This window comes from Cornus florida, unplaced genomic scaffold, assembly GCF_030987335.1.
Source record: "Cornus florida cultivar Cherokee Brave unplaced genomic scaffold, ASM3098733v1 CherokeeBrave_3.0.0_Hap2_Chr06, whole genome shotgun sequence".
Lineage (NCBI taxonomy): Eukaryota > Viridiplantae > Streptophyta > Magnoliopsida > Cornales > Cornaceae > Cornus > Cornus florida.
The window spans coordinates 59503810-59518896 of record NW_026775576.1 but is presented as its reverse complement, the minus strand read 5'-3'; the positions used below and the strand labels follow the sequence as shown (position 1 = coordinate 59518896).

The following is a 15087-nucleotide window of genomic DNA, read 5'->3' as shown; positions in this document are numbered from 1 at the left end:
ATACAAGTTGTATAAGCATCAAAAACATGTAAGACAACAAACATATAACTCTATAACATTCCCTACCTCACTAGAGAAGTGTCTCTCTAGAATCCAAGGCAAAATCAACACAAAATGGCAACCCCTTCTAGGGCTATGAAGAGGAAGATGAGGGGAACAAAATGTATTCCCAAGTTCAAGCTTGGAAATCAATGGAAGACTCTCAAAAATCAAGGTCAAAGGTTAAGGCTTTAGGCTCCATCCATGGAGGCTAGGGTTTTCTTTACAAAAGAGGGAGGAAATGAAAAATTATGAAGATGAAATGTGAGTGGAGGGGATAGAGATCCTCCACTCACTATGTGCTCTTACACTACCTCTCACACACACACTAATGCAAGATCAAATTGTGAGCCTACACTTGTCACAAATCCAAGGCTCCATCCTAGGTTAAATCTCAAGCCTACACTTGTCAACCATCCACGCCAACAAGTGCACCAATCTTAGGCCAACAAGTGGTTAAATCTCCACTCTCCACATGTCCTCATCCAAGGCCTCAAAGTGTTTCCATACACATCACAACAAGTGAACCAATGAAAGTGTGACATTTGTCACACTTTCCAGAAATTGCAAAAAAATCCTTTTTGAAAATATCTTCCAAATTAAATTACAAAATGGTCCCTAAGACGAAAAATAATTACTTTACAGTAATTACACAAAACCCCTAAAGTTTAAAAAATTACAAAATGGTCATGCATTTATACCCTTTACAAGAAAAGTAAGCACTTAGCATGCTTTTCTACAAAAGTGAAAATACACATAGTATGGAATTTAAATATCGTAGATACATGTAAAACCGGAATCAAATCCGAACACGAAAAGTGAGGTTATGCTAACAAAGTGACAACCGAGAAACAGACGAAAGTGAATAGTGTCACAAAAGTGAAAATGTGAAAATGACTCGGTACTCAAAGGAAGTCGCCAATCCACCGAAAAGAGTCTCAAAAACCATTCCCGAGTACTCAAGATGACACTAAGTGACGAGAAACTGAACTCAGAAAGGAAAAGATCAACGGAAAAAAAATACCCGTGAAAATCTGAGAAAAGGAAAGGAAGGAAAATGACCGGGTCATTACAACCATGGTCATTCCTTGATGATTAATACATTTGTATGCTCACACTATAGAATTCTAAGGTGAAATGAGGCTCAAATCATGGATCTAAAACTCTCATAAACCCATGTTCATCATTTGCTCTTGAGACACACACAATGCACCCGCTTAAGGCTCACAATGTACACTCATAAGGCTTGGTTGGATGATGCAGCCCTAAAATAGAATTATATGTGGTACAATCCATGAATCATTGGTGAAGGGATAATTTGACATTCTCTGTGTGAAAGGACCACAATACCCCTGCCACCTTTGCTGTTTTGTCTTATGGATCTGTATCAGTATAGACTTGGTGCCTAATCAATGCATAACCACCTTTATTCGCTCACTCTAAAACCATAGTGTACGTGTCAATATAATACTCATCCACTGAATTAACCATAGTGCCCTTCAATGAGGACACATGTCAATGTACACAGAATACTGTGATGTAGTTGTGTATACACAATCAAATTTGATTTTATGTGATGAAATATATAATGTAGCATCTAAGGTAGATATATAATTGTCACACAAAGGTGTGAAAAGACTGTAATGCCCTTGGTAATGACAAAAACCCCAGAAAACACAGTATACCAGTGGAAAGGTTGTGTTTGGTTTGTAACCATGGTGTGTAATACAATTTACCTTGCTTAGTCAATTTTAAATGAGCTTTCTCATATTTAAAATGACTATACCCCTATACATTACTGAAATAACCTGAGCACAGCAGTAATGGGTTTGTAATCATATTTTTGGCATTCACAAGGGCAAACCCTAGATCAAAGGTGGGACCAATAAATAAAATTCACTAAACAATCATCTTTATCAAATCATGTTATAAAAAATTGCGTATTGATCAATTTTGGGCCTTATGTGCAAGTTCGAAAAAAATTCACAACGGCAATAACCGATTTCGTTATGTAACGTCGATACATGCCCGATTCCGTTACACCGCTACTACGATCGATACCGCGACTGCGAACTTTGGCTTTAACGAATCATGATCAATCCTTCATTACCAAAGAAGGTTTGATTAATATACCTTTTAGACAATTAAAAAATTGCCTACCATCGATAAATCGATTGATTGCTAGATTTGAAATCCACATACCTTGATCTCCAACGGACCGTGGTACCTTCCGGATCTTTACTCCTGTTTTTGGTTCGCAAATATCCGAGCAGTGAGAAAGGAGGGCTTTAGATCTTCTTTAGAATTATGGAACTAAGATAGAGATATGAGTATTGCATACGATACAATACTTGGATACATATAACAAACCATTACCTCCGTTTTATATAAAGGTAGAGTTTCAATTGAATACTCTCCTTATTCTACAGTAATTCACCTTTGATGTACTATTCATTTCCATGTTTAACTAGGAGTGGGATCTGATATACTTATCCTTATCCAAGATTTTAATAGAATTTTAATTTCCAACTAACTCCTTATTTAACTAGAATGTCTTCTATCTAATTTTTCTAATTTCACTAAATATAAATAATTGCACTCAAGGACACGAAAAAATATTATTAATTATAATTTAGTCCTAACTGTTATTTAATACCATAAAACAATTTCTCCATGATAATTAGTTATTTGGATAAATATTTTCATCAATCCAATATCCTAATTAATACATATTTGGTAACCTATAACTCTTATGTTTTTTTTTTTTTTGTTTTTTTTGTTTTTTTTTTTTACTACAAGGCAAGAAGGGTTAGAAGTTAGATTAGTAGATGCAGATAATCAAACCTTGTCACTCCAAAGTTCACCGGAGGCACTAACCCACTGGGCTATCGAGGCATCTGTCAAAAAAAAAAAAAAAAAAAAAAATTTCTCATGTTTAATTACATATATTTAACAAACAATTGCCATTTATTAAATATAACTGATCAGGTTTTTTTGATCAAATCAGTCTGGCCAAATACTTTGCCCCATGGGTTCCATTTTGATAAAATACATTTTGTAGGGAATATATTAATTATTTACCCAAACTACTTAAGTTGTCCGATCTGAAAATCACTCCAAGTATATCAAAGTAAATAAGTAATACAACTTCACTCAGTATAGTTATGAGGATTAAGAGTCATCTTACATTAGTAACCGATAAGGAACAGTACTCATGATGTACAAACCGTTTTCTACTTATCTTCGACTCGTTCAGCGATCTCAACATGCCAGCATATTTAGTTCTAGATCACCCCATCCAGATGACTGAAATAAGTCACTCCATTTTGTATTTCTACCGAGTTAGAAACAAATTGTTATACTCACGAAATAGAATGTTCAGTTATATTCCTTAGAGCATGAACATTCATAATTACGAATATCGATAAATTCATACTACTTGTGCACATATGTTTACCGTACGTGTACATGAATTTATCCTATCATAATTAATGGACAACCGAGATCAAATCACTTGATCTACCCAATTCAATATCGTAAATATTACATGAAGATAAATAAAATAAATTTTATTAATAAATTGTCACATTACATTCAATGGCTTTACATGGCATACACAAACCTTAACAATAAGATTGCATGTGTTGTCAAATTTTTATTGATATGTGAGATTACACCATCCACGTCATCCACTTAAGTTTATAACTCTTAAAACAAGTCGTTTTAATAAGGTTGAACTTGTCTTTTGATTTTTTCAGTGACCGACTCCGAGTGTCCTTTAACTACAATAAATTAATAATTCAAGATGATTTTTTTTTTTTTTAATTCAGGAAAGTTTATTACAACTGGCCAATAATTCAAGTGTTATTTTACATTTTACTCTATTCTTGTAATTTTATACTCAATTACATTTTAATATTAATAACTCATTAGATATTTATCTTTTTAAAAGTAAGGAAGATTATGATAAATATATGCCTTGATGTATCCAAGTGCAGTTGATAGTGTGGCATCTTATAAGAATAAAAAAATGACATATACTGGGTTTTATTGCAATATTAGGACATGTTATCTCTGACCAGTAGGGACCAGTAAGGCGATCTTTTGAAAAGAAAAGAAAAAAATATATATAAAAAGGAAAAAGGAAATAAGGGCTCATCATCCCCATTTATGTGGAGTTTATGGACAGTGCTGGTCTGCCACATGATATGTAAAACGAAATGACCAAAACAGCCTAACATATTTGATGAATATCCAATATTCCAAGAATAATTCCGTAATTTCACGTATGGAATTGATACCATCCAGTTCTTTTCGTCACTCTCAAAACTGTTCTGTTTTCTCCCTCTCTCTCTCTCTGCAGCCAACTCCTTGAACAATCCGCCATCTCTCTCTAGATTTCTCTCTCTAAAACAATCAAAATTTGTGGTGGGTATGGCTCTACAAGTCCAAGTCTCTCTCACTCCTCCCTCAATTCATTCACCAGCTTCTCTGTCTTCAGTGTATATCAAGCATTCGACTCTTTGCTTCATCGGAGACCACAGGTCATTGGGTTCATCATCTAGGGTTTCGAAGAGTGTAATTGGGGAAGAGAAGAGGAGAGAGAAGATTGGTGCTAAAAAGGGTCTCTGTGTGAGGGTGAGTTCGAGCTTGGACACCGCCGGTCCGGTGGTGGGTCAGGTCACGGAAGTCAACAAGGACACCTTCTGGCCTCTCGTCAACGCCGCCGGCGACAAGGCCGTCGTTGTCGACATGTACACTCAGTGGTATGTGTATATATACATATATCTTTACAGTGATCATCAACATCATTATCATTATTGCCCCTTATTTGATGAGAGGTAACTTCATTAAAAGAAGGAAAAAAAAAAAAAAAAAAAGCCCAAATCATTCGTAAAGAATTTTGATATCTCACTCGTTTGATCTGAGACTTAATGTCTAGACGTAAACTTGATATTTGCAGTTTAAAAATTAGTACTTTTGTAGAAACTTGTGATTTTTGTGCCTAACTGAAACAAGGTGATTGAGTTTTGAACAAAGCAGGGACAATCAAGCTACTAGATTGAGGAATATGGTTAGAATTCACGAAATTCATGTTAAAAGTTAGTGGAAAATTGTGACAAGTTTCAGCACATTGACAGCTGGTGGAAAGTCTTAGATTCAAATGCAATTTTATTTGTAAACACATGCTTAGGTCCAAAATTTCGCTCCCATTCAGTTTGCTTAGGAGGGGTAGCCAAAGAGAATTGAGTTTGGGTTTCTAGTTTTTTAGTTCTCATTTAAGTTATTAGTAGTATGGTGATGACCAAACCTATTTTAGCACAATACATGGCACTGCATTCATTTTTCTTTATTTATTTATTTATTTTCATTTGCTCTTGTTTTTGATTTGCATAGAAGGTAAAAGACAGAGGTCAACCGAAATTAACATGGAATGAAGTGATAAGAAATGATTTAAAATGAAGTGATAAGAAATGATAAGAAATAATTCCTCGAGAGGGGTGTTTGAGGTCAAGTCCTTCTATTTTAGTATGGTGGAGCTTCCTGGCCCCGATTTTCCTTGGAAAGCTATTTGGAGGACGAAAGCACCACTGAAGGTGGCTTTTTTCTCATGGACAACTGCTTTAGGAAACACCCTCACTATTGATAATCTTAAAAGAAGAAGTCAAGTTGTGGTTAACAAGTGCTACATGTGTAAGAAGACGAGGGAATCTGTCAACCATCTTCTCATTTATTACTGGGTGGCAAGGAATGTTTGGTCTTTGTTTTTGGTTGCGTTTGGTATTCCATGGGTGTTCTCAGATTCTACGGTCGACTTGCTAGAGACTTGGAGAGGGTGTACAGTGGAGAGCCGAGTCAGAGATGCTTGGAGGGCTACTCCCCTGTGTATATATGGTGGGGTATGTGGCGTGAGAGAAATAGGAGATACTTTGAAGGAGTGGAGTCTCCTATTTGGGCTCTTTAGTATAGTATACTTTCTTCTTTCTTCTTTTGGGTAAATGGGCTGGATTGTATGTCAATGGATTGTCTTTTGGACTTTGTTGATAGCTTAAAGCTATAGTGTCGTCATGGTCTGCAGTTGTCTTATTTGGAAGCACTCCCCTTTTGAGCCTTTTTATGAAATCTTTCTTATCTATCAAAAAAGAAGAAGAAATGATTTAAAAAAAATTAAATTTAGTAGGAGAAATGTCTTATAATAGAAGAGATTGGAAGAAGAGAATCATGTGGCCGACCCTTTTGTATGGGATAGAGGCAAGGATGACGATGACGATGATTTGCTCTTGTTTTGTTTCATGTAGAATTTATTGTTCCTTTCAGAGTGAGGATATATGAGCAACACATCCTCTTAACTCTCATGGACACTCATAAAGAAACAAAAAATATGTGACAAGCAATTATTAAAGTTTGGCTTTGTCTATTCAGATATGACATGGAAGTACAAGATGAGACTATTCTACGTAAGCTTGGTATATGTAGATTGAAGGAAGTGTATTCAATTTGCTGTAGGCATTGTTCCATTGAGCCTGGTTAAGTCTGTTAGATTGCATTATATAATATTACCAAGGTGGTTAAAGCATGTGTAACAAGAATCAAGATTTGTATTGGGAAGGAGAAATAGGGTTCGACCTAAGGCTCTACAAGAATGGGAAAGCCTAGAAAGGATCTTGGATCAGGTACTGAGACGAGCACCAAAGGCATGCTTATAAGCAGAAGATGACATGATTTTTGTGGCTGGCCCCAGATGGTTGGGTTAAGGCTTTTGGTTGAGTTTCAAAACCAACTTTGGGTGCATGAAGTTATACACTAGGAAGCTGGTGCTCTCGAAAACCACATAAATATGCTATTTGGAGAGCATGCTTTTACAGATGAGAATAAACTACATATGTTGAGTGCAGATGGTTTATGACAAAGTTAAGACAAAGACATTTCACTCCACTAGTATGTACATATCCCTCGGTAAATTCTACTCGTCCTCTCATCTTGCCATGTCTATAGTCTGTGTACACCATGCCAAATAAACTTATTTTGGAATACTTAGAATACGTCCTAACAGGGTGATCATATCTCATGTACTTTTCTATTGATTGGACAAACAGGATATATGTTTAAATGTTGAGCAATCTCATGCACTTAGAGAATTGGAGTGGGTCAATAAGTCACTGGTACGAGTATTTGTACCTGATGCCTTATAATTATAACTCTTTGGAAAGTGAGCTGACCTGATACCTACTCATGACTCATGCACCCACACCCAACCTGAACCCAGATCCATTTACATAGCTTTTCCTCTTGGAGAGAGTTCGATTTTTTCATCCATTGGGTTCAACTTTGAAAAAGAAATTACAGAACTCCAAAGTAACATTTTGAAGGGTTTAGCTCTAAGAAAAAGTATGGAGAAATTCTATTGTTCTTTTAATTGATAGTAAAAGTTCAACCAATCTTGCGGGAATTGATAATTTTATTTCTAACTTTTGTAACAACATGGGTCAATTTTTTTTGCTCGCTTGTGGTCTACTCTGTAATAATACGTATTTAAGAATTGGCATATTAAGAGTTGTAAAATTGCATGTGTTTCAATCTTCAGTTTAATATATACCTTTTATAGTGCTTTCTTTAATGTTTTACCTACCAGTTGGAGTATTTGTTTAAAGTCAATGACTACATACCACACCCACTGATCTGGTGATTAGCACTGTCCAACTGAAATCCTAACTTTGGAGGGAGGTTTTGAAGTTATAGAGGATTTGAAGCGAATTTGTATGCTGATCAGATAGATAGGACTTCTAGAGGTGTGTTGTTTCTTCATGCTCTCATAGATGTAACCATAAATAATAATAATAAATAAAATAAGTAAATTGTCTTTGATCTTTTGTCATAGCTTACCATTTGATTTTTCTGGGGTCCATCAGTATTGACGGAATGCCATCTGCTTACACTTGTTGGTTGATAAATGTTTTAAGAGTACAGTGTTTATAACTAAATATGATTATATTTTCAGAAGGTTAAACCATGGCTATTTTTATAACTGTAGAGCTTAATTATCTCTTAAATAATAAAAATATGACTTGTTAATTTGTAATTTTGCTTCAACCTTGAAATACTCAACTCAACAAAGCCTTTCCCACTACTTAAAATATGAAATTCAATATTCTATAGTCCACATTTGCATCTTTTACAAACTCTACATTACATGGGCTTGGTTACAAGTGTGAACACTGTGTGGGTGCATGATTTGTCTCATCCCCAAAGATTTTCCATTAGATTTAAGTCTCGGATACTTATATCTGTATCACACTGTCCTGATACAGGTTTCCCAAGGTAAACTAAAAGAGTTCAGATAACACCTAACAAATGCGGAGCATAGTGCACTTTAAATTTTTCCTAATAATTCAAATTTTTTGGTATTTAATTAGATACATGTCTGTTTATACCTGGAGTTTAAACTGATATTAGGGTCTAAAATTTCTCTTAACTGTTCCAAGAGATATTATTTTCACTATATATGCAATAACACCGTCTCTGTGCATATGTGATTGTACATTAGCATAGATCTTTTGGTCTTTCACATCAGATTTCCCAGAATGATTCTTATTCATGAGGTAATACATCCACTCCATAAGCTTTAACACTGTAAAACAAAAATATCCTGTCGTCTCACTACCACCTGGTATTCGTTCTAGCAAAACCTCATATATTACTGTAGTTTTCAACATAATCTTCCACTTGCATGTGTGTCTTAACTTCGCCTTTTGACATCCATTAAATTTCCGCAAGTAGGATATGTATATGGCTTGAAAACAAAATGATATGTTATCTCTGACAATTTGGTGCAATTGTTCTCCAAGCACCTATTGCTTCCAAAAGATGATTTGGGCATTAGTGGTCGTAAAAAGGAATTTATGCATGTGCGAATATATATAAACTTATACATAGCTATACAAGGAACTGAACGCATTGTGTTGATATATGAAATTAGGTTGAATTGAGTGGGAATATGTCCTTTGAGGTAGTGACAATATTACTTGTGTGTGAATACAATATGCATTGTAATTCAGTACATTGCTCTTATATCACAATTTCTACTTAAATACTTGCTCCGGAATTACTTATTGTTTCCTTAAAATACTTGCAGGTGTGGTCCTTGCAAAGTGATGGCTCCAAAATTTCAGGAATTGTCTGAGAAGTATCTTGATGTTGTCTTCTTAAAGCTAGACTGTAACAAGGATAACAAGGTCTGTTGCTTCCATTTCAACCAAAATTTTTGACTCTCTCTCTGTGTTGTTTTCACTTCGACCAATTCTTTGACTCTCTTAGTCTGTTCTCTCCATTTCAAGCAACTCTCTCTCTCTCTCTCTCTCTCTCTCTCTCACACATGGTGAGTTTGATAATTGTTGACAGCCATTGGCGAAGGAGCTAGGGATAAGGGTGGTCCCAACATTCAAGATTCTCAAAGACAGTAAAATTGTTAAAGAAGTCACTGGGGCCAAATTTGATGATTTAGTTGTTGCAATTGAGACTGTTAGATCCACTTAATATTCTTCCTTCTTGTTTCCCTGTTGTAAAATATATAATAACGAATTGTATCTATCTAAAATAAGTATTTTGCAATTAGAATTCTGTATTTTTCTGTATTTTTGGCATAATTGCTGCCAAAAGGAAAGTGGAAGTTGTTTCAGGGGAAAAAATGGTGGAGCTACCCTCTCTCTCATTAATATTTTCTTGATGAAAAAAGGGGATGTTATGAATCATTCATGACCACATTTCAGAACCATTGCCATTCTCCTTGCCCGGTTAAAAGTTTTATTTAATCAAGTGTTGGGTTGTTATACAAATCTAAGATACTGTGAATCCTTCCCGGATAGAAAATTCATGTTTCAGCTTGCCCGCCAAGTACTCATGCTGATTTTGATTATGAATGAACTCCTGTGGATTTTTTTTTTTAAATAGAAATCTTCTCCCAATTAAGTCATGATCTGGGTTATTTAATAGAAATTTATCTTGAAGTTCAGGGTATTACCACATGAGGCTGATTTCAAAGTTCAGCTCCAGTAAATTGCAGAATTATAAATATAAAATTATACTAACTTGCAAGTTCGGATGGAACCAAGAACTTCTCATGTGTCAAATATGCATGTGCCAGCCTTTGTGCCCAGTGTAGCAATTTTTCGTCATGAAGGAGGGCGAGCCTTGCGCGCCGTTGCTCCATTGTAATTTGAAGGTCACGAGTTCAAAAGAAGGAAACCTCTTTGCATATGGAGGTCAGACCATCTGCATCAATCTCTCTGGATTTTGATTCTCCAAAAATGTAACTTCAGCTTTTTCAAGAGCCATGTCAGCAACTTTCGCTCTCCAGAAACATGCACCCCACCAGGCCCTCCAAATTTTCGCTCTAAAAAAATAATAATAAAAAAATAAAAAGAATTTTATTTTTTATTTATTTTTTTTTTAACTTTTCCTAACGGCTCATTTGCTAATCTAAAAATCATCACTACATTCATCTCTCTCCATTGTAGCAAAATATCATTATCCATCTTTTTTAATTTTGAAATTTCAATGGCTTCGTCATACAAGCTTTTCCTTTGGCAGACTCTAATTCTTCATCTTCCTCGTCATGCTCTTCGGAAGATGACTCTATTGCCGCGTTGATTCAACAGGACAAGACGAATTCTATGAGATTAAAAATTCAGTGAGGCCAGAGATAGTTGAGCGAGTATTTCAAGTCCGTAATAAGAAGTGGTACATTCATCATGACCGAGAGGGAAGCCACTATTAGCTAATGAAAGACTACTTCGACGAGAATTGTACATATCCAACGGAGTACATTCACAGGCGATGTAGGATGTGATGAGAACTTTTTCTTCGTATCCTTAATGATGTCAAAACTTATGATGACTACTTTGTCCCAAAAAAGGACGTGACTGGTCGTTTGGGGTTGTCTTCTATACAGAAGATGACAACTGCTATTTGTATATTCGCATATGGTTGTGTAGTCGATAACTATGACGAGTATATTAAAATCGGCGAAAGCACTGCCATTAAATGCTTGAAGGCATTTTGTAATGCTATTACTGTTGTGTATGCAGAGGAGTATGTGTGACCACCCAACGAAGCCGGCATAGAATGGCTGTTTGAAGAAGGGGAGCAGAGAAGATTCCCAGGTATGCTTAGTTTTATCGACTATATGCACTGGGAGTGGAAGAATTGCCTAGTGGAGTGGCATGGCATACATAGGGGACGCTCTGTGAGTTGTATGTAGCGGAATATTTAGAAAGTTTGTATTTTTAGAAACAAATTTGTGTCTTTCCAATTTTTATTTATTTTAGTAATTAAATAATAAATCATGTAGATAAAATAAATCAAAGTAAGAGTTAGAGATGACACTAGAAATTTTAGCGAAGAAACCTCAATTGATAAAACACGTCAACTGTTTGTGCGGAAAAAATGTTGTAGACTCTGCAGTCCAAAGTAAACAGATCCACTATGTTTGAAACAAAGTACACTGAACTTTGACTCTGGCTCACACTCTATCGTTTTACCAAATACCAATAACTGACAATCCTATGGCTTTGCGACGTCCCGTACAACAACAACTTGACCTCAGGCTTATACTTGATCTTTATATGAATGTCTATCATTTAAGCATGATTAAAATGTTAATGAAAGTAGTATAATCTCAGATTCATTTCAGAAAAGTGACCATATGGGTTTTAAGTTGGCAGACCTTTGAAAACAAGGTTTTATATAGAAACGTGCTTGAATTGTGTAGTGATTTTAATATAACTTGCTATGTTTGTATTGACCATCTTCTCAGCAAGCTTGTTTAGTTGAATCAAGTCTGTGAGAATCAAGTTCAGGCCAGGTTTCAGGTTAAATTATCTTTTTACCCTTCAGGTTCAGATATTACAAAAAATGAGTTATTGAGTACTTTAAGCTGCATTTTCATTACTATCCTTGGTTATTGCTTAAGTACACTTGTCACTCAACATACATTGTGATTTAGAGCTGTGAGATCTACGGAGGAAGCATACTTGAAGAATTCCAGAAGTTGAGTACTCAAACCTTGTGATTTAAGGTTTTCTGGTGTACAGGCTGTTGTTGAGCTTAATACTTTGTTACCTTGCTATATTCTTCATGATCATCATTTGAGCAAGTATATTGATGTGTGGGAGCTGTATGAGCCATTGATTGAACTAAACTAAGAAATTTCTGGTTCTTACTCCTAAAGACTCAGTCTGTTAAGGTTTTCTGCAGAAATTAAGCCTGGTGTGCAGTGAAGGTGATATACCTTGCTGAGTTCATTGAGTGTATCATCTGAGCAAGTGTACCTAGTTGAGTTAAGGCTGTGGAAACCATTGTCTGGTCCGTGGTGAAGTTGCATTGTGAATTGACACATCAAACCTCAGTTTCTACAGAAGTTGAGCTAGGGTTTCAACTATTCTTTATCTTTGAGCTGTGATTTTATTCTTACTATTTGTATCAGCCATTGTATGAAGTTGATATTTATGTTTTCATGTATTTGAAGAGATGAGAGAGTTATTGGTACAAACAAGAGTGATGTGGACACGGAGAGTACTGTTGAGCACCAAGTGGGGCTAGTGTGTGTGAAAACTAGGGTTTCAGCTTGTACAAAGGTGTATACAGAGAGTGAGACAACTGTGTGTGTAATTACTTGCATACAACTAGTGGAGATTACATTGGTTGTGATCAAGAATCAAAGTTTTTGATTTTTAGTTCAGAGATATTTTCCTTGTAAAATCTAGGTGCACTTGTGGTTGAATGTTTGAGCATCGTGTGTGTATTGAAAACATTCTAAGTGTTGAAAGAAGTTAAGAAGAAGACCAATTCACCCCCTCTTGGTTCATAACTAACTCCTTTTTTGAGCCTTCAGAAAGTAACCCTTTCTTCTCTTTTACCTTACCCCATCAGTGATGTTCTCTGTCTCGTTGCTGTGCCCGCCCATGTCTATCTTTGAAGTTCTGGTAACTGAACAGGTATAGGTTTTGTATGATTGTATCCCTGGTACCTTTTTTGGGTTCAACCTTGATATTTTTGGGCTATTGTGTAGCCCAATAATGTGTTGTATGGCCAACTAATGGGATAGCCTTGTTTAATGCTTTCTATTTGACACTTAGGGCCTGGGGTATGCCCCTTGTATTTTGTACATATTTTCTCTCTTTCCATTTTTATTGCAAATACTTGCTCACCCAAAAATTAAAAATTTGGGTATATGTGTGATTTTTTTCTTAAAGAGTTTGACGTGGCTAGGCCAATAGAGTTTTTATTTTACTTTTTATAACATGATATTAGGGCTAGGACATGGCACTAGTTCTTGTATTAGAGCTTGTTTGGCTTAGGCTTGTTTAGATTGAGCTTTTATTTTAGTATTGTGTTTAATTGACTTGGGTTTGTTTGGGTGGACTAATACTAATAATAATAATAATATATATATATATATATATATTTTTGGACTGAGCTAAAATTACCCATAGTAATAATTTATTTATTTATTTATTTTGGGGGGTGGGCTGGAGCCCAGTCTAGCCCTCCGCTATTATATATATATATATATTCTCAAATATATATGTATACAACTAAAATCTTTGATTCGTACCCCCTTGAGCAATCAAGTAATTTAATTCGTACCCCCTCTAAGTAACGGTTTGAATTTGTAAAAATTTAATTTCCATTGTATTTCTAAGTGCAAATAATTTTTGTGATTTATCATAACAATTATTTTTTCAATATATCACTTCTAAACAGAGAAAACTCCCTTCACGGGTGATACTATGTTATAAGTGCCATCAACTAATTATATTTTATTATATAAATAAAAATATTTTACTTTGATGATTTACGTATCAATATTTGTAGATACTTCGATAGCCCAGTGGGTTAGTACCTCCGGTGAATCTTGAAGTACCAAGCTTTGACTCCATGCACCTACTAATATAACTTCTAACTCTTCTTGGATGGTAAAAAAAAAAAAAAGTATCAATATTTAATCAGTACCGTGTCACTAATACAACCTAGATATTGTGGGCCATTAAAGCTAATCTCTCCATTTATTTTAAAATTGAGTCTCGATGCTAGTAAATTTGAGAAGTTCTTTGGCATCTCCAACTTGAACATTGCGCATTCCTCAAACTTTGCCATGAATCTTGGGCGACTCGGACTCCTCGTCATTGTTGAGACACAGCTGCCCTTTGTCTTTCATCTCTTTCATTTCTTTAAAATTTTAGTTCGGTGAAGAGTGTGCTGGCAAGGGAAGAACTAGTAATGTGCTAACCTAGGCTATAGCCCAGGTCCAATTGAAAAAAAAAAATTAGTACTATTGTTCCTATAAGCCTATGTATTACTCTTACTCTTCCTATCAGCCTAGCCCAATTCATAGTATTTCTATAAATAAAAAGAGTTATAAAATTTACAAAGGTCAAGCCTTAAATATGAGCAAGCTCACGAACCATAGACATGTCCAATCACAAAATAAACCATAATAAAATATAATAGGCCCAACCCAGTAAATCAAACACATTGTCAGTCTATGGAAGAAGACTTAAACTCATCGTGTATAAGGCACTAAGGCATAGGTGGATGGATATCATGGATTATTATTGTTAATCCAGTGAAATATTGAATTTTATTTTTGTAAAAAAAAAAAAAGAAAAAAAAAAGGGCTTTGTTGATGACTTGATAATTTCTTGTTAAATTGGGTAATTTACTATATAATGGATTAATAAACTAGTCAGGGGCGGAGCACATAGGTCTTACTTTCTAATGTGAATTTATTAATTTTCTAGATGGTTCATGCTCATTTCTTGATGGATTGTGCCTCTCCCTTAGCTCAATTAGTTTAATTTCATGTCATTAGCTTAATTGTCGTGTAGTGGTAGCATAGTTGTTAGATGAGAGGAAAATCCATGCTAGTTGTTTGATGTTCCATACTTTTGAATGCAAGTAGCATATGTCTCTAACCTTGTGGTGTATTTGGCTTGTGAGCTTAATGAAATGATTAATGACTTACTAGATATGTTGGGCTTTTCACATGCT

At 35.2% G+C, this 15087-nt stretch overlaps 1 protein-coding gene across 1 annotated transcript; it reads left to right on the top strand.

The window, feature by feature from the left end:
• Positions 1 to 4371: 4371 nt before the first annotated feature.
• Positions 4372 to 9671, top strand: LOC132311623 (thioredoxin F-type, chloroplastic-like). Its single transcript, XM_059809624.1, has 3 exons — positions 4372 to 4805; positions 9173 to 9272; positions 9439 to 9671. The coding sequence occupies exons 1-3, from the start codon at positions 4474 to 4476 to the stop codon at positions 9571 to 9573; spliced, it is 567 nt and encodes a 188-aa protein (XP_059665607.1). The 5' UTR covers positions 4372 to 4473; the 3' UTR covers positions 9574 to 9671.
• Positions 9672 to 15087: the final 5416 nt, after the last annotated feature.

What these genes read in the sequence shown, in the direction of transcription:
- LOC132311623 (XM_059809624.1), top strand. Translation starts at nt 4,474, where the DNA reads ATGGCTCTACAAGTCCAAGTCTCTCTCACTCCTCCCTCAATTCATTCA. An exon ending in GTCGACATGTACACTCAGTG is followed by an intron (nt 4,806 to 9,172) that starts GTATGTGTATAT and finishes AAATACTTGCAG; the next exon opens with GTGTGGTCCTTGCAAAGTGA. An exon ending in ACTGTAACAAGGATAACAAG is followed by an intron (nt 9,273 to 9,438) that starts GTCTGTTGCTTC and finishes AATTGTTGACAG; the next exon opens with CCATTGGCGAAGGAGCTAGG.